General features: G+C 35.4%; 1 protein-coding gene across 3 annotated transcripts in view; it reads right to left on the bottom strand.

Moving 5' to 3' along the window:
- Nucleotides 1–20,745, bottom strand: part of CAB39L (calcium binding protein 39 like) — a 149,373-nt gene that overhangs the window by 52,303 nt on the left and 76,325 nt on the right. For all 3 annotated transcript variants that reach the window (XM_019650867.1, XM_019650869.1, XM_019650868.1), the window contains 2 exons: nt 18,689–18,830; nt 15,981–16,145 (listed from right to left, as the gene is read on the bottom strand). In XM_019650867.1, the coding sequence (XP_019506412.1) occupies nt 15,981–16,145; nt 18,689–18,799 (276 nt within the window). In that variant the 5' untranslated portion in view covers nt 18,800–18,830. The remainder of the gene's footprint in view (nt 1–15,980; nt 16,146–18,688; nt 18,831–20,745) is intronic.

Below are 20,745 nucleotides of genomic sequence, written 5' to 3'. Positions count from 1 at the left end.
ACATATTTGTGAATTTTCTAGTTTCCCTCTTGTAATTAACTTCTAGTTTATATCCTCATGGTTGGAAAAGATACTTGATATGATTTAAATCATCTTAAATTTATAAAGAGTTGTTTTGTGGCCTAACATATGACCTATCCTGGAGAATGTTCTGTGTGCACTTGAGAAGAATGTGTATTTGTTGCTGTTGGATGGAATGTTCTCTATATATGTCTGTTAGGGCCATATGGTTTAACATGTAGTTTAAGTCCAGTTGATTTTCTGTCTGCATGATCTATCCATTGTTGAAAGTGGGGTTTTAAGTGCCCTAGCATTATTGTATTGTTGCCTATTTCTCTCTCCAGATTTGTTAATATTTGCTTTATATACTTAGGTGCTCCAATGTTGGCTGAATAAATATTTACAATTGTTATAGATTCCGGAATAACTGACCCCATTAGAGTCATGTGGTGCTTAACAACAGGGGTATGGTCTGAGAAATGTGTCATTAGGTGATTTCATCATTGTGCAAACATCGTGGAGTGTACTTACACAAACCTGGACGGTAAGCCTACTAGTATAATTATATGTGCTATACTTTTTTTTTTTTTAGGTTTTTAAAAAAATTTTTATTGGGGAATTGGGGGGATGGGAACAGTGCTGGGGAATTGGGGGAAGGGGAACAGACAAGATGCTGTTGTTTTGTTCTTCAGTCTAGTTGTGGAGGATATTGCTTTACTGGTCCAAGTTGGCACCATCATTGTGCTCTTCCCGGGTGAGGCAGATCAGTCACCGGCTTCTGGATGGCCGTTCACTGCAGCTGCTAGCCACTCACGCTGGCTGCTGGCCACACACGGCTGCCCATGGCAACCCACTGCAGCAGGGGCTGCAGCCTAGGCCGTCACCGGCGACTCACGGCAGCCCAGCTCCAGGTTGAGCTGTTGTTCAGCATCTTAGCTGTGGAGGGCAGTGTCACTGGCCCTCATATGTGGGATCCGAACCGGGCCCTTTGGCATCCCAAGCCAGCTCTTAACCATTGCACCATTCGGCCGGCCCTATGTGCTATACTTTTATACAACGGGCAATGCAGTGGGTTTCTTTAGACCACAAATGCAAAACACGTGAGTATTGCATTTCGCTATGATGGTGTGACAGCTACCATGTCACTAGGCGATAAGAATTTTTTAGTTCTATTATAATCTTATGGGACCATCATCCTATATGCAGTCTGTCATTGATCAAAACATTGTAATGCAGCACATGACTGTTTATTATATAATGACCTTCTTTCTTTGTCTCCTGTTACAGATATACAGGCTTAATATCTATTTTGTCTATAGTAAGTATAGGTACCCCTGCTTTCTTTTGGTATTCATTTTCTTGGAATATTTTTTTCCATCCTTTCACATTCAGTCTATGTGTGTTCTTAAAGCTGTGTTCTTAAAGTGAGTCTCTTGTAGGCAGCATATAATTAAGTCTTGTTTTGTTATCCATTCAGCCACTGGTGTCTTTTGGCTGAAGTATTTAGTCCATTTACATTTAAAGGAATTATTGATAGGTATGGAATTACTCCTGCCATTTTCTTAATTGTTTTCTGGATGTTTTGTAGTTCCTCTCTTCCATTCTTCCTCTCTTCCTTTGTGATTTAATGATTTTTTTGGTAGTGTTATACGTCAATTCCTTTCTCGTCATCTTTTGTGTACCCACAATAGGTTTTTGCTTTGTGGTTACTCTGAGGCTTATATAAAATATCTTATTTTATAACAATCTAATGTACGTTGATAACAACCTAATTTCAAATGCATATAAAAGCTTTCCATTTCACATCCCCCCCTCCCACATTTCATGTTGTGATGTCACAATTCACATTTCATATTATGTATTCACTAACAAACTATTGTAGCTATGGTTATTTTAAATATTTTCCCTTTAAACCTTTATACTAGAGTTATAAGCGATTTATCCACCGCCATTATAATATTAGATTATTTTAAATTTAATTAATTTACATTTACCACTGAGTTTTACACTTTCATGCTTTCATGTTATTAATTAACACCCTTTCATTTCAGCTTGGAGAACTCGCTTTAACATTCGTGTAAGGACAAGCTAGTGGTGATGGGCACCTTCAGGTTTTGTCTGTCTATGAAACACTATCTTTCCTTTTGTTCTGAATGGCAACTTTGCCAGGCATAGCATTTTTTGATTGGAAGTTCTTTTATTTCAGTACTTTGAATATGCCATCCCTCTCCCTTCTGTCCTCTAAAATTTCTGCTGAGAAAAAAAAATCAGCTGACAGTCTTATGGGGAGTTTCTTTGTATATAACAAGTTGCTTTTCTCTTGCTGCTTTTAAGATTCTCTCTTTGTCTTTAACTTTCACAATTTAATTGTAATGTGTCTTAGTGTGGATCTTTTTGGATTCATCTTATTTGGAATATTTTGGGCTTCTGGGACCTGGATGGCTGTTTGTTTCTCCAGGTTATGGAAGTTTTCAGTCTTTTTTTTTTTTTGAATAAGCTTTCTTCCCCTTTCTCTCTGTTTTCCTTTTGGGACCCTAAAATGCATATATTAGTCAACATGATGATGTCTCTTAAGTCTTTTAAACTGTCTTCCTTCTTTTTTAAAAAAATTCTTTTTCTTTTTGCTCCTCTGGTTCATAAATTCTACTACTCTGTCTTCAGGTTCACTTATCCTCACTTCTGCTTGATCTAATCTGCTGTTGAAGCCTGCTACTGAAATTTTCAGTACAGTTATTGTATTCTTCAGCTCTGTAATTTCTGTTTGGTACTTTTTTATATTTTCAGTCTTTCTGTTATTATCTCTTTGAAATTCTCACTTTGTTCATGAATTGCTCTCCTGACCTTAGTGAGTATCTTTATGATCTTTATTTTGAACTCTCTGTTAAGAAAAGCACTTATTTCTACTTCATTAAGCTTAGGTTTTGGAGATTTATCTTGTTCTTTTGTTTTAAACATATTCCCTTGTTCCTTCATTTTCCTTGATTCTCTGTGTTGGTTTCTGCACATTAGACAAAACAGCCACCTCTCCCAGTCTTGACAGACTGATCTCATGTAAGAGATGAACCCAGTCAATCAGCCTGCCCTGAGCTCCTTGTTGCCTGTCAAAACTTTGTGATTTTTCCAAGCCACCATCTTTCTTCCTAGTGGCTCTTTCCCAGTAGTTGTGGGTGTGCCAAGAACTGTTAGTGTCCAAGTGGAGGATTGCAGTTAGTACCTAGATGCAAACTTATTAAAAGCTGAACCCTCAGGCAGCAGCTGGTAAAGTATGCAGTCAAGTATGTAGTCAAACCCCTTTCACAAAGAAATGGCGATGAGCATTTTTACCTACTTCTTCTGCCCTGAGCCTGGGTGTTTAACCACAGGGGATGTTCCTGTGTCTATTTAAAAACTGCTTTTTGTGGAATCTAAAGAACAGAATAAACAAACAAACAGAACAGAAACACACTCATGGATACAAAGAACATTTTGATGGTTGTCAGGAGGGAAGGGGGTTGCGGGGGGGGGGTTGAATAAACGGGAAGAGATTAAGAAGTACAAATTAGTTGTTACAAAGTAGTTATGGGGATGTAGGGTATAGCATAAGGAATATAGTCAATAATATTGTAATAACTATGTATGATGTCATATGGGTACTAGATTTATTGGGGTGATAGATGGGAGGGGGTTGGGGGACAAGGTGAAAAAGGTAAAGGGATTAAGAAGTACAAATTGGTAGTTACAAAATAGTCATGGGGATGTAAATAAAGCATAGGGAATATAGTCAATAATATGGTAATAGCTATGTATAGTAGTGCCAGGTGGGTACTAAACTAGTCAGGGGGATTACTTCTTAAATTATATAAATGTCTAACCACTATGCTGTACACCTGAAATTAATACAAAATAATATTGAATGTTAACTGTAATTGAAATTTTTAAAAAGGGTGGGGGGCGGTGAAGGGAAATAAGGGGTTCAAATTTCCACGTATAAAACAAATAAATCATGGGGATGTAATGTACAGCATGGGGAATATAGTCAATAATACTGTGATAGCATAGTACAGTGTCAGATGGTTGCTGAACTTATGGTGATCACTTCTTTAGGTATATAAATGTTGAACAACTCTGTTGTATACCTGAAACTGATATAATGTTGTATGTTAGCTATATTTTTAAATAAATATCTAAAAAAAAACCTGCTTCTTTGTTTACTACAGTCCTATGAGACTCGTGAATGCAAGCTCTATTAGCTATCAGTGCTAGCTTATCTGGGGGCCTGACCCTTGGGTGGCAGTCATAAATGCTGGGAAGCTAGATATGTATACAGTTCTTTCCAGAAAGATACTGGCAACTTGGTTTTCTTGTTGGTGCAAGCTGGAAGAAGAAAGCAGAAGTGCCCACTAGCACTTGTGACTTTTAGGCTCTTGGAAGAATTACAGCCAGCAACTAGATGCATGCTAATTAAAAGCTGGACCCTCAGGCAGCAGCTTCTGAAGTATGCAGTCAAACCTCTTCTAGGGAAAAGACTGGGAGATGGGTGTTTTTGCCTGCACTCTCTGTGCTAGCCCTGAGGGGGGTGGGGGGAATAGCTACAACAAGTGCTCCTGTGCCTGTTAACAACTGCTTCTTTGTTTGCTATAGTCCTGTGGCACTCATGCATGCATGTCCCATTAGCTTTCACAGATAGGTGATTTAGGCGCCACTCTCTCAGTTGGCAGCCTTAAAAGTTGGAGCACTCAATACACATGGTCCAAACCCTTTGCTTCTCAGGGAGAAGCTGGGAGTCAGGGGTTCCCTCACAATTGTGTAGTGCTGTGCTGCAGGTGGGATTGATGGTGAGAGTGTGTCTCAGCATTTCCTACCCATTTTGATGTGGGTCTTTTCTCAGTTGCCCAAGGAGTAGGAGTCACTCAGCTAGTTTCTGGGTTTCTCTCAGAGGAAATTCCTACCTTCATGTGTAATTGTACATTCTGTGCATCCATGGGAGGCAGGAAATTCAGGAGCTGCCTATGTTGCCATCTTGGCCCAGAGTCCCAGTAATTAAAAAAAAATTAAATTTATTAGGGTAACATTGGTTATTAACATTATATAAATTTCAGGTGTACAACTTTATAATACAACATCTGTATACTCTATTGTATACTTACTACCCAAAGTCTAGTCTTCTTCCATCACCATATATTTGACCCCCTTTACCCTCTTTGTCCTCCCCTTACCCACCCCCCTTCTCCTCTGATAACTACTATTCTGTTATCTGTATCTATGAGTTTACATATTTTTGTTTTGTTTTGTTTGCCCGTTTGTTGCTTTTCATTTTATATCTCACATATGAGTGAAATCATATCTTGTCCTTTTTTGTCTAACTTATTTCACATAATAATTTCAAGATCCATCCGTATTGTCGCCAATGGCAATGTTTCACCGTTTTTATGGCTAAGTAGTATTCCAATGTATATATTACCATATCTTCTTTATTCAATCATCCATCTAGAACACCTAGGTTGTTTCCATGTCTTGGCTATTGTAAATAATACTGCAATGAACATAGGGCACATATACCTTTACAAATAAGTGTTTTCAAATTTTGGGGGTAAGGGTTCTGCACAGAAAAAGAAACCATCAACAAAACAAAAAGGCAACCAACTGAAGGAAAGAAGATATCTGTAAATTACACACCCAATAAGGGGCTAATATCCAAAATATATAAAGAGTTCAACTCAATAACAACAACAACAACAAAAACCCAAACAATCCAATTAAAAAGTGGTCAGAAGATCTGAATAGACACTTTTCCAAGGAAGACATGCAAATGGCCAACAGATACATGAAAAAATGCTCAACACCACTAGTTACAAGAGAAATGCAAATCAAAGCCACAATGACATACTACTTCACACCTGTTAGAATGGCTCGTATCAATAAAAAAAGAAATAACTAGTGTTGGAGAGGATGTGGAGAAAAGAGAACCCTTGTACATTGCTGGTTGGGATGTAGATTGATCCACAGTAATCTTTTAAATGGAAAAATTCAATGATGTTTCTCATACATTTGGTGAGGATATAAAGCAATATAATAATATCTGACTGAAGTTCTAGAATCCCACATTGGGAAATCTAGCCTGAGAAAATAATCTTAAATAACAATCTTAAGTACAGAAAAAAATTTTCAAGCAAAGAGATCTTTATCATAGTGGTGGTAAAAAATAAAGAGTTAGAAACAACCAATATACCCAGAATTAGGCATGCTTAAATAAATTATGGTACATAAAACTGACAGAAATAAATTGAAACATCAAAATGTTGACAATGATTAAATATAAGAAACATGTATGACTACCCATTTCTTTCACTTCATTTCATGGAGACAAGTAAATTAAGAGAGGGGTAGAAGTAAGGGAGAAAGAGAGAGGAGAGAGTAAAGAGGAAAAGACGAAAAGGGAGCCTGGAAACAAGGAAGAAGGATTTAAAGGAAGGGGAGACAGAAAGATAAAAAACAGGTACATGAGAAAGCAAATTATATCTTCCTTTAAGAAAAAAACACTATACAAAATTTTAATAGAAAATTAGTACGTGAGTCTTCAACTTAAAAGGATACTTTAGAATCAGTTGCTCTCATAATTTTAAAATACTAAAAAATGTTCATGTACTACATGAATTTAATTTATACACATGTTAAAGGATATATTTGTTGTATAAAAGAGATATAACTGTTAGTATAAATAAAATTTAAAATGAAAGAAGTCATCTGTTTTGTTTAAACCTTTCTAGACTCCACAGTAATACTACAGAATATCAATCCTCTTTGAAATGTCATAAGAGGGTGTTTTTCATACTTCCCAGTAAAATGCCACAAGAACATTTCCATACGGCATTCCAGTGAACAGTAGAAACGAAGTTCCACAGAACTCTATCCAACTTTTACACAGAGGAAAACATTCTTCTAGTTCATTAGCAAATGTGTGCAAAGTCAAAGAAAGCCCCTGTGGATAACAAAAACACTGCTACAAGGGACAGCTTCTCCAAACAGAGAAAGGGATCAGAATGGAAAGCATTAGAGAAAATTTAAACAGGTACAGATGATGAATGATGGTCTCTACATTATGTATGTATGTAGCCTTTGTAGATACCCATGCATCACACTATATATAACTGGAGTAAAACCTTAACTATTTCAAAACCAGTCTTCTGCAACCCTCAGGTGGCCAGATCTTAAAGCTCTGGAACTAGAAGTGGTCAGAAAAAGGGAAAAAAACCTCTAAAACCATCTTTGATGATAATGCAACAACATCTAGAAATGACCAAAATTGCCTGAAATTAGCCATTAATTCTAAGATTACATATACTGTAACTGATTAGATATCAAACCTGAAGAAGCACTTGTGTTAGCTGGGAAATTCAAACAAGGTCAGCCCTGACATGAGATACTCAACAATTATTTGCTGAATGAATGATATGTATGGAAATATCAACTGGAATCAAATAAGATAAAAAGAGGGAAGAAGTGATGAAGAGTAGTCATAGTGATTAGGAGTAACTACTGATAAAGAGCATCTTTCACTGATTGATAACAAACGTGAGAAAAGGCAAATGAGAGAGCAAAAGAGGGCAGGGATTGGGGGGGTGGGAACTACCCACTTTAAAAATGCTGCCACTGACTTGTATACAGAATATATAAAGAATTCTCAAAATTCAACAATGAAATAATAAGACCAAAGATCTGAATAGACAGGTCACAAAATAAGAGATATGGTGGCAAATGAACACTTGAAAAGATGTTCAGCATCATTAGTCATTAGGGGAATGAAAATTAAAACCACATGAGATACCACTAACACTTATTAGAACGGCTAAAATGAAAAAACCAAAGACAAAACAAACAAAAATATCTGACACGACCCAACAATCCTATGCCTAGGTATTTATCCAAGTGAAATGAAAACCTACATTCACACCAAAAGAACAAAACAAAATAAAAACATGTAAATGGTTACAGGTTTTATTTATAATTGTTAAAAACTGAAAATTCCCCAAATATCCTTCAGTTGGGGAATGGATAAATGATGTCGCACATCCATGCAATGGAATACAGCTCAGCAATAAACAGGAACAAACTCCTGATACATGACAACGGCATGGATGAGCAGCAAATGCATTATGCTAAGTCAAGGTAGACAAGCTCAAAAGGCTACACTCTGTATGGTTCCATTTACACATTTGCAAACGCAAAAATACAGGGGCAGAAGATAGATCACTGGTCTCCAGAGGCTGGGGTAGGTGCAGAAGCTGACTACAGAGGGGCCTGGGAGAATTTTGGAGGTGATGGAATTGTTCCACATCACATAACTGTGCACTAAAAAGGAAGAGTGTCACTGTTTGTAAATTACACCTTGATTTTTAAAAATGAAACATCACTGAAGGCGCTGAAGTCATGGACTGCTCTACTAACCTCCTGTGTGTTGGCTTCAGGCTGGGGATTGTGGAGAGTGGAGGTGGGCAGGGCAAATGCTTGTGCTGAATTTCAGTAGCAGAACTAGATAGGCAGAGCAGTCTGCGAGGGCAAAGGACGGTGTTGACTGCGTGGATAGCAAGGACTCTTTTGCAGGGGACTAAAATTCAAACTAAACTAACTTACAGATACTGGGAAAGTTTCAGAGAGCTGTGCTCAGAATTCATTGCTCCAAAAAATTTTTAAGTTTAATTAAATTTACATGTTACATGAATTCTATCAGGGAGCCCCCCTATCCTTACCCTCATCTCTCTATCTATTTTCTTCATTCATTTCTGTCTTCTCTGCAAACTGGCTTCTCTCTTCTCTATTTCTTTAGTCTACATGGTAGGAAACCTGGCCACTGAAGGAGAAACTATATCTAATATCTTTAGCTCCTGGTTAGAGACTGGGTTCTGTCTCAGTTCCGGTTCCGAATCCCACAAATACTCTGGCCCTACTTTGGTCTGATGTCCACTGCTCAGCCAATCAGCTGTGTGATGGACAGGGTGTCACGTTGCACAAAATGTCTGCTCCCACTATAACTATGGGAGAGGGGAAGAAAGGAGCATTTCCCAGAAAGCAGAGGGACTAGGCAGACAAAGTATTTTGTACATTATACATGGCACGAGCAGTCTTCATTATGGCAAGTCGCCTTCCTTAAAAAGTACGGTAAGGTCAAATTTCAATGGTCATTGTCTTATTTTTTTACAGGGGAAATACAAACAGTGAACAGGCTATGCTTCTGATTAAGGGCCTGAAGCCAAATACCATTCTTTTTTATTGTTGTTGTAAATTTTATTGGGAACAGCCATGGTAATTGGTTACACATTGCTTTCATGCTACAATGGTATAGTTGACTCTTTTAGGGAGGGCGCAGCTCACCGTGGCCCATGCGGGGATTGAACCGGCAACCTTGGTGTTATCAGCACCACGCTCTAACCAACTGAGCTAACTGGTCACCCCCAGATACCATTTTTAATCACCCATAAATTATGTACCTTTATAGGTATAAATGCTTCTAAAGTTTACATTGATTAGTTTTAAGAAAACAATAGGGTAACAATAATATAAAATTTTATTTAATATTATATAGCATTTCCCTCACCTGAGAGTCTAAATTCTTTAACTTAATCTGTCTGATGACAGATGTAAAATATATAAACAACCAAACAGAATCAAGACCAAATAGAATCAATGCCCTACACACATAGTAAGCATTTCAAATTGTTAAATGCATGAAGTACACTCAAATCTTATGACTTCATGATTTCTCATTTTTACAGTAATAAAACCAGTAATCAGGGCCAGGGAACAGAAAAGGATCTTCAGGGCGTGGAAATTGTCAAACACTTAGGACTATAAAATGGCTTATTAAGAAGCTGATCTTGGAGTGCAGATCCTGGTTTTTTTAATGTAGCAAAAATAATCATTCCAGATTAAATTAGCACAGTAGTAAGTTTTCTGCTTCTTTGAGCTGCTTTCTAATTCAGCCTGAACAGTTGCCTTTGCATCCACCCTAGTTTTGCAAGGCACACCTACCTTTAAAACGAATGCATCACCTCTTACAAGCAATACATTTTCATCCTTTGATCTCTTATCACATTGTGTTTCAAAACATCAAAGAGTTTAAAGCTGTATCTTGAATAGTGGCCAAACCTCAAAAACAGCTCTGAGTTTGATCCTGAGCCCACAAAATCAGAAGCCTTGCAATCTCAGCCACGACTTTTTTTTAACAAAACCTTATTAAAAATATGCTGAAGTGGTTCTTCTCTGTTAGCAATTTTAAGGCTTACATAAAAATTTATGGCAATAAAGTAATAAGATTTTCTCTTAAGACAATTTTAACCAAAGGTATAGCTCCTCACTAGCCCTTGTTTACATGATAGCAGTGCTTTCTCTGTCTTTCCTCACCCCAGTGGACTGCTTTCCTCTTGATACCTGAAGGAGAAATGGGTTTGTCACACAGATTCCCCAGTCAGTCCCTGCTACCAAATCTAAGCCAGCACCTTGGGCCACCATCACTGCTGTCAGCTCTGGATTTCAAACTTCTCTCTACTCCTAGCTCCTTTCAACCCTGTTTCTTGTCTTGCCTGCTGCAACTAGTTAGCTCTCAACACTGTTTATCCCAAGTGTAGAAAACCGCCCCTTCTTCACTCAACATATACTGTTAGCACCGAGTTATTTTATTCAAGATTTAAAGGTAACAAAGGGTAGCACAGTGCAGAAACAACTTCAAATTGAATCCTCATATCACTGTTATTAAAGGTTCCTCTGCATTACTGATCATCCTTTTCCTTAAGCCCCTTCCTCCGTCATGAATCTAGAACCTTTTCTGTCCCTCACTCCAAATCCTTTTCCTATCTCTCTTCTATTTCCTACTCCTATGAAAGGAGCCCAAGAGAGGGCATTTCTCAAATTTCTGTTACTTTACTCTAAAGGGACTCTAAGTTAAGCTCCTTTCTTTCAATCTTTTCCTTCCAAATTGCCTAGAGACCTCACCTTTCACAACTAACAAAAATTGCCTAGAGACCTCACCTTTCACAACTAACAAAAAGCCCATCTAGGTGACTTCTAAACTAAAGTTCACTTTTTTGTCTGTAAGGAATGCAACATTCTTTTAGGTTTTCTAACAAAAGCTACAGCCCATCCCTAAAGTAATAAATTTTCCTTCCTGTTATAAAAACATACCAGAAAATGTATAGCCAAATGACTGTTGTTCTCTTCAAAGAAGCCCCAGGAGAGGTTATTCACTTACTGAAATGACTTTATCATTACTCGAATTATCTCCCACACACTTTACTAAGAAAAGCAGCTTACTGTTGTGCCTCAGGACATCTTCCTTTGGTCCAATTCCTTTACCTCTGGTTCTGTCTCTCATTCTCACTCCTACATCCATTAATTTAACCAACCAATGGACATGACACTAGGTATGGGAAACAGTCCTAGTATGTAAGATACTCTTAATCCAGAGGGGGTGGTACCAGTGCTACCTATGAACCAAGACATGAGGGCAGTGGGGTTCTGTGATTAGACGGAGCTTGCAGTTAGGAGAAATTTTATCAAGCTGTCACTAGCTTATATGGATACTTTAGGATTGAGAAGGGAAGTTGCCGCCTGCAGGATCAGCAGCAGCACCCATGCCTCCAGTCCAGAGAGATACATGGCCCACTTCTGCAAGCAGGGTAATAATGCTAGCAATGCTGACTCCTTCCTGAAAATACTATACAAGTGTAGTTAATGTTATGCTTAATTCTTAACTGTCCTATATTTTAACTGTTTTTCATTCTTTCATTCAACCAAGAAGTATTTATATTTTCTATGGACTTGAGAACAGCTTCATCTACTGAAAATCACATTCATTTATAACTATGTTCTAGGCATCACATTACAACTAAATGAACAAAGTCAAGAACTGTCTGGTTAATTGTACCTAAGTAAAGCTGAAGGAAAAAAAAATCTATCTGCTGTTATCACAATAACAGAGTTTCCTAATAATAGTTTTGATTCATCAGTAAAAAATTCTGACATATAGTACATTATTATGGAGGGAAGGCAAGAATATAATGCATTTTATAAAGAAAATGTAAAGTAACTCACAAAAGTAATCTATTTGACTCTCTGCATTTGAAGAGTTAATCTTCAGCTATATCAAAGATTCAAATATTTAGAAAGATACTTCTTTCCCCACAAGGATTCCAGAAAGTAGAAGTATACTCCACTTGATAACACAGAAGTCAATTTTCAGGGAACTGAATGTCTTAATCCCGAAATAATTTTAAAATAAATGTCTTCTCTAAATTTATTTATTTTCAGCGTACCATGTAAAATAAGGGAAACTTGCATAAGTGTTTCTTATTGTTCCTCTTCTATTATCTAACCCAATGCTGAACAAGGTTGGGAGATACCCAAAGTGTTTCTTTGGTGTGCACCTATCTCCCCAGCTACTGGACAGCACTTTGAGCCTATGCTATTCTGTGGCTGCTCAAGGCTTCCCTACATCACTACACTGAACCTGAGGACATCTCTTCCCCAACTCGGTCTTCAAAACACAACCATCCTTGATCCTATTCCTTCTGGCATCCAACTACAAATTGGGCTTAATTTCATAAACTAACTCAAGCTAACATTAATTAATGATGATAATAGCTTAATACATTGCTGCTTTTAGGGAAATGTGCAAAAAATAGATGTATAGAAATATAATACTATAATCCACGAGCATGTGTCTTTTTCCAATTTATGGTCACTAACCACCCAAATCTCAAACTAACGTAACAAAGTAAACAAGCATCAAGGGTTATAACTAAAATAAACCAGCTTACATTTAACTTTAGTTTGAGAAAAAGAAGAAATGAGAAAATACTACTTTACATTTGTATGTAATGTTCTTTCATAACATATATATGTATATGTTTTATTTACTTTAATATTTAAAACAATGCTGTAAGTTCATATTATTCCTATTTTATAGATGAGAAAATTTAGTCTCAAAGAGGTTATACTACTATCGAATGGCAGATCAGGGACTCTAAACAATTCTAATTCCAAGTCTAGTGTATTTCCACTAAGCACAGCACAATGTCTCATTTTAAACTAAATAAAAGAAACATGAAAGTATATAAACACAATGATAAAACTACACTTACATTCAACATATGGCCACTTTAAAAAGAAAATGGGAGGGAGAGTGAGCAAGCCTGGCAAGAGGAAAAAGTACGAAAAGACATTATTGGGCAGAAAATGTCAAAGAGAGAAATAGATACGAGAGGGAAAGAAGAAAAAGACAGGGTGTCTGTCTGAAGGGAAGGATGAGGTGAAGTCTGGGCTCCGTGGGTTCCTGAGTCAGTGCTGCTTCCAGCCAACACTGGCTTCACATCTCCAGAGTGGCCTTACTCTGCATTCCTAACCTTGGGCGCCAGTCAAACATCTTGCCCAGTCTAAGCAGTCCAGAGAGCCCGGGGCCAGTATTTGCACACATCCCCGGAGCCCTGACCTTATCTTGGTCAAATCACTGCAATTCGTTTTCTTTTCACTTCCTTAATGACAAAACTAAAAGCAATTTATTTCAGAAATCTCCATTGTCTTCTATCTCTGAGGATTAATGGAGACAAGCACTTACCTGATTGTATCAAAAGTCTGATAGTAGTAACAAAACAACAAACAAATTAAAAGCAAGATTTCCTCTGTTGAAATAGCCAGTGCCCAAACCTGACTTGCTTATACATTTTTTTTACTGAAAAAAATCACTGTTCTAAGTCACATACATAATAGATAAGAAAATGCCTACACGTATTCACCACTTAGGTATCTAGGTTTTTGTTTTATGTAGTTAATTGATTATTTAGGTAAATTAGGTATACTTGTTTTTGAAAATTAGATAAATATCTTATATTACTAGCATTTAACAAGCTTCTTAAAACATTGGTATAATATATTAATAGGTAAAATATTTTATAATATTTTAATAAAAGAATAGGTTTGGGAGATACTGAGTTTGCATCCCAGCTTAGGCTCTTAGTAACTGAGTGATTTTTGGGCAAATTACTTAATATCTTTGAACTTTAGGTTCTTCATCTATAAAATGGGGCTTATAATATAATACTAATCACAAAGGTTGTTTTGAGAATTAAATGACATAAGTACTTAAAACTGCCCAACATGTAGTAACCACTCAACAAATATTATTTATTATTATTATTATTATTAATATTGGCCACTAACCTTGCTTTAATACCTAGCTGCACCAAATTTCATTATAGTATACCCCTCTGCTTTATTAAAAAAAGGTTAAAGTTTCCAGACAAAAATATTAAAGTTCATCACTATTGAACCAATACTACAAGAAATGTTAAAGGGACTTGTTTAAGAAGAAAAGAAAAGATCAAAAACATGAATAAGAAAATATAGGAAAGAAAAGATTCTCACTGACAAAGGCAAACACATGATAAAAAGAGTGGATCAATCAACTACAACTATAAATTAAGGGTACACAAAAACACAATACACATGAAAGAAGTAAAAAATAATGACAAAAACATAAACATGGAGGGGGTGAGGAAAAATTGTAGTGATTTTACAACGTGTTCAAACTTAAATGACCAACTTCAAATAGACTGATATAAACATACCTTGGTATATAGAAAACACTAGGTAACCACAAACCAAAAATCTACAAGAGATCTACAAGAAATAAAGAGATAGGAATCCAAACACAATACTGTAAAATCATGAACACACAAGAAAAGAGAGCAAGGGAGTAAGAAAGGAACAGAGAAGTACTATAAAAACAATCAGAAAACGATACCTATTTTTATACACCAATGGCAATAACTACCTACCTATCAATAATTACTTTAAACATAAATGGACTAAATGCTCCAATCAAAACATATAGTGCAGCTGAATGGATAAAAAAAACAAAAAAACAACAAAAAAAAGACCCATACAGACATTGCATACAAGAGACCTACTCCACATAGAAGGACATAAACAAACAGAAAGTAAAGGGATGGAAAATAATATTTCATGCAAATGGAAATGAATATAAAGCTGGAGTAGCAATACTTATACCAGACAAAATAGACTTTAAAGCAAGGGTTGTTATCAAGAGACAATGAAGGGTATTTCATAATGACAAAAGGATCAATCCAACAAGAGGATAGAACCCTTGTAAACTTCTATGCACCCAATGTAGGAACGCCTAAATATGTAAAGCAAGTACTGATGGACATAAAGGGAGAGGCTGACACTAATACAGTCATAGCAGGGACTTTACCATCTCATTGACATCAATGGATAGATCATCCAGACAGAAAATCAACAAGGAAACAGTGGCCTCAAATGACACAGTAGAGCAGATGGGCTTAATTGATATTTTCAGGGGATTTCACCCCAAAATGGCAAAGTTACATTTTTCTCAAGTGCACATGGGACATTTTCCAGAATAGAACATATTTTAGGCCACAAAACAAGTCTCAATAAATTTAAGAAGACTGAAATCATAGCAAGCATCTTCTCTGACCACAATGGTATGAAACTAGAAATCAATTACAAAAAAACCCTGAAAACTGCACAAACACATGGAGGCTGACTAACATGCTACTAAAAATTGAATGTGTTAACCATGAGATCAAGGAAGAAATCAAAAGATACCTGGAGACAAATGAAAATGAAAATACAATGACCCCAAATCTATGGGACACAGCCAAAGCAGTTCTAAGAGGAAACTTTAAGGCAATACAGTTCTATTTCAAGAAACAAAAAAAATCTCTAATAAACAATCTAACCTTAAAGCTAAACGGGCTAGAAAAGAACAAACGTAGCCCAAAATGAGTAGAAGGAAGGAAATACTAAAGATCAGAGTGGAAATAAATGAAGTAGAGTCTAAAAAAAAAGATTAAAGTGCTTTTAGAAGTTTTAGAAAACAGTGTATTTTTAAATAATAAACAGTAATAACAAATTAAAGTCAAATATTGACAGTCATATATATTAAAATTGAAAAGCAGATAGTTTACCTCAAAGTCTATCAGTTGGAGGTCTGCTATCAGCGTCACCAGCAGCCCACTATTGTAGAGTTCTTGTGCTAGCTGTGCCACAGCCTCTGTTGGGGGTTCCTTGTCATTTGTACCACACAGAATTTCTTTCATTGCTTGCAGTGATTTCGACACTTCTTCTGAAGCCTAGTGACCAAAAAGTATGCTAAGATTTAAGAGAATAAAAATTTTCAGGCTATAAACAAACAAACAAACAAATAAACACCACTTCTTAGGCCCTGTTTATGATCAAAGAGCACTGTACAGTTATAAACAAACAAAAAACATTTAGTAGGCACTCCTTTTTTATTTTAAAAAACTACTAGAATTTATTTATATAAAAAAACGCTAGTATTTCTACTTAGTCAACATAACTGAAACAATCTTCCCTTAAGCCATTAATTCTAAATTTAACTCTTGAAAATTAAATTGACTCCATTTTAAAGACTTACCAGTAGCTACTAATTTTTATTTAAAGCATTTGCTAAGGTTTTTCAACAAAACCCTATTCTGATTTTTAATGGACTAGGTATAAAATCATATGTTGTCAAAACCCATAAGCTTTCTTTGTCGATCCACTTTTCCCTCACATATAGTCATTATCTTTTTTGCTATTTATGAAACTTAAAAAAAAAAAACCCAACAAGAAAACACCTCACTACATTTAAAGAATAATAGGAAAATCCACAGCGGTAGAAAGTAGACTTGTGCCAGGATCTGGGGAGGGGAGAATGAGGAATGACTGCTAACAGGTACAGGGTTTCTTTCTGGGGCGATGAAAATGTTCTGGAATTAGATAGTCGTGATGGTTGCACAACTTTGTAAGTATACTAAAAATCACCGAATTGTACAATTTAAAATGGTAGATTATATGGTATGTGAATTATATCTCTATAAAATTTTTTAATTAACACTGGTGAGAAGAGGAGAATAGGCCAATTAGTTAACAATTTGATTTGTTGACTATTTTAATAGAAATATACCATAGTTTTATTTTAAGTAGAGTACTCTAATCATTATAATTGAAGATGGGAATAAGAATAAAGCAAAATAATTAAAAATAATTCATGGTTATGGATACTACTTAAAAAAAATAATTTCCAGATACATTTTATGATCTGAGAAGCAAACCTTCATTTATCAAGGGTTGGAAGTTTTTTAACTTACCCACAGAAGAGTACTTTAAACATATATAGAGAGTTAAAATTTTTTATAATAAAATATAAAATTTTTATAATTATATAAATTGCTTTATAATTATAAAGCAAACACTTGTGTGACCATAACACTGGTCAAGAAATAAATATTTTTAGTACCCCAGAAGTTACCTAAATGGCCCTTTTCCAGCCTAGAAGTAAATACTTTTATGTCTTTGTATTTACTTTGTATTTATTTTTCTTTGTAGTTTTCTTACCTATGTTTACATACCAAAACAATATAGTCTAGTTCTGCTGATTTGGAATAATACACCTGTACCCTTTTTTTTTTTTGCTTCTTTCACTCAACACTATAGTTGTGAGATTCATCCATGCTGCTGCATGTAGGCAGCAGTTATTTAGTTTTCATTGCTCTATGGTATTCCATTGATGGCAGGACCACAACTTCAGGATCAGTTCTACCACTGACAGGCACTTGGGTTGTTTCCATTGAGGGTTTATTATGAACAACACAATGCTATGAACATTCTTGTACATGCATCCTGGGAAAATATCGAAGAACATCTCTAGAGTTTATATCTAGCTGTGAACTGCAGGATTTTAGAACATGCATACCCTCCTATCTAACAGATATTGTAATATCCTAAACTGGTTTCCAAAAGCCAACAATGAATGAAAGTTCTTACTGCTTTCCATACTTGTCAACACTTAATACCATCAGACCTTTTTCATTTTTGCCAAGGTACACATTGTGTAATATGAATATAATGTGGGTTTAATTGGTTAGCCTTTTCCTGGCTACTAATAAAAATGACTATCTTATGTTTTTTTTAAATTTTTTCCTCTCTTTTGTCATTTAGATTTACTTTTTTATGAAGGTCATTTCTTTTTTCTATTTGGACCAATATTTGGCTTGCTATTGCAAAGTACATTGGAATTAAAAATATATTTCTACATTACTTATAAGATGTAGGATGAGAAATATATTTCTACATCCTCACAAGAACACAAGATGGTATCACAGATTGAGACAGAAATATACTATGCACTCAAAGGTATTTCTTTTATGGATTTCTTGAATCTTGCCATAAACTAGTAGCTTTAGAGATAAATCAAATATGTAGAATTCAACATCCCTTCAAGGGAATAACTAAAATACCAAAAAGACATTCCTATGAGGAAGCTCTGCTTGGTAGGACCTTAAAATAATGTTAAAATGAGGTTGCACTGCAGTAGAAACTATCAGTTGATCTTTAAATAAAATTTTTTTACCTCTCTTGCCAGTATGACATATATACCAGTATAACACCTTAGATTTTTAAGCTATGTAGTCCAGAGGGATCCAAGGTTGGTCAGAGGCTCTAGGTAGTAAAGCAAGAGTTCAAGACAACAGATTCAACAATTATTAGCTGCATAAAACGTGAAATCAATTTAAATGTATTTACAGAGACCCTATGTATCCCATCACAGATGTTGGTTTTTGGTCTTGGAATACATGTATTTTAATAATAATGTTATTGTTTTAGCTCATACCTTGTCTGTCTTTTTGTCTTGCTTTTCCAAAATGGCTAAGTTGTCTTTCAGAATTTTCACGATTTCTGCTGGATTTTTGTGTGATTTACTAAACAAAGGCATTTTTTTCATCTATAGAAATCTCTTCTTCCAATATAGAATGCTAAAAACAAACAAATAAGCAAAAAAAAGCATGAATTTAACTCTTATCATGATTAAATTGTTACACTAAAATGTCTTATAAGTTTCAGTAACCTCGGTTCAGTAATATAAAACATTAAAATTGATCAAACTAAAATAAGTTCTGAGTTTTATGCCAAATTTAAATGCATACAAAATATTTTTAAAACTTTACCTAAAAGCTTTTCCTCAAAGTTTAAATTTTTTCCTATAATAGAAATACAAGGATTATGCAAGAATGGGAAATGGAGTGCTTTTAGAGAATAAACTGATATTTAAAACTAGGTATTTGACTAAAAAAGTAATGATGATGGTGATGATGATAGATAAAATAATAAAACATGTAAAACTAAAGTGGCATTAAGATCCACATACTGTGGTAAAGCAATATTTAAAGCATGCAACTCCATAGCAATCACAAAATTGCAATGTAAAATTATTTAGAATCTGTTCTTTGTTTCCTTACAATATTCAGCTGACCATACTCACTGATGCAATGAGGACTACTATGATGGAGGACAAGGAGAGCAGGGAAAGGAGTATCAATCCTTATTTTGAGAACATCTATTTACATAGAGCACAAAAAGCTAAATAGGGCTGTCATTGCCCTATTTACACTAAAACTGTGAGTAGTCGGGAGAAAATCTTTCAATTAAAGGCTCCAGTTATTTGAGCCATATTCATTTACTTTACATTTAGGAGTAAAAATATTGCATGCCTTACAGAAATATGATGTAATAAATCAAAGGTTCCCATTAACCAATTACCTGGAGAGGACAACTATTATGAGTTTGGTATATATTCCTCCTAAATTTTTTCCATACATATAAAAATAAATATATTTTAAAACAAAAATAGAATAGTACAAAATATAGTATTTTGTAACTTTTCCCTACTTTTAATATCTTGAATATCATTCTATAAGTGCATGTTTAAATCTACAATATTTTTATATTGTACATTATAATTTTATATAGATACATTACATAAACACATTATATAATTATTATTCAGCAAGTTCTTATTAAATTATAATATATTTTACCAATACCCTACTGAGGGACAGTTGGGTTAATTCCATCTCTCCTAATATTTTTCTTATTAATAATGATGCAATTCAACAATGAAGAATATTATACATAAATGTGTAGACACAAACATATGCACCAGTTGATAGCAGCGCTTGAACCAGGTATTCCGTAGCATAACCTTGGCTATGATTCTAAATTTCTCATCCCCCAAGATTCCTACTCCCTAAATCTGGTTCCCTAGGATTTGTTAGATCTATGAGTGACCTTATATCCTTCCAATAAATTCCTTCAGTATTGTATGTGATCAAGAATTCCAATGGATACATATATGTTATGAGGGGAAATCAAAACTGTTGGTATAAATTTTTATGATAAACAGACTTAAAAAGTGTTTCATGTTTTCAGTATGGATGCCTCAACCTCCCAATGTAAGGAGTGTAAGGGGGAACTGGTCCATTTTCAGGGCAAGGATAAGTTGCAAAGCACGTTAAAGGACCCCAGTCAGCCTCTAAAGCTGATTCTGAAAGTTGACAGAACACCCAAAGGTAAAGTATGTGAAGATCACACTGTGAATCTCGCTGGGTGGTATAAGGTACAAAAACCAAAGCACTGGAAGGACATTGTGTGTTGTCCCTTGATAAGCCTCAAAAATAAAGTTATAGACATGCATTGGGTTTTTCTTTAATAAACATAAATAATTAAAGGCAGAGAGTATTTAAAAGTTTATGTAATGTGGAGGTGGGGTGGGTGCTAAAACAATCATTGGATACTTGGGCAGAGCAAGCAATCTGGTGCTTCGTACCTGGGTGAACTTGGGCACAGTGTTTTATCTCTCTAAGGCTTGGGCTCTTATCTGTGAATGAGGAC

The sequence above is a fragment of the Hipposideros armiger genome, unplaced genomic scaffold (assembly GCF_001890085.2).
Source record: "Hipposideros armiger isolate ML-2016 unplaced genomic scaffold, ASM189008v1 scaffold_148, whole genome shotgun sequence".
NCBI lineage: Eukaryota > Metazoa > Chordata > Mammalia > Chiroptera > Hipposideridae > Hipposideros > Hipposideros armiger.
This window is presented reverse-complemented; position numbering and strand designations above follow the sequence as displayed.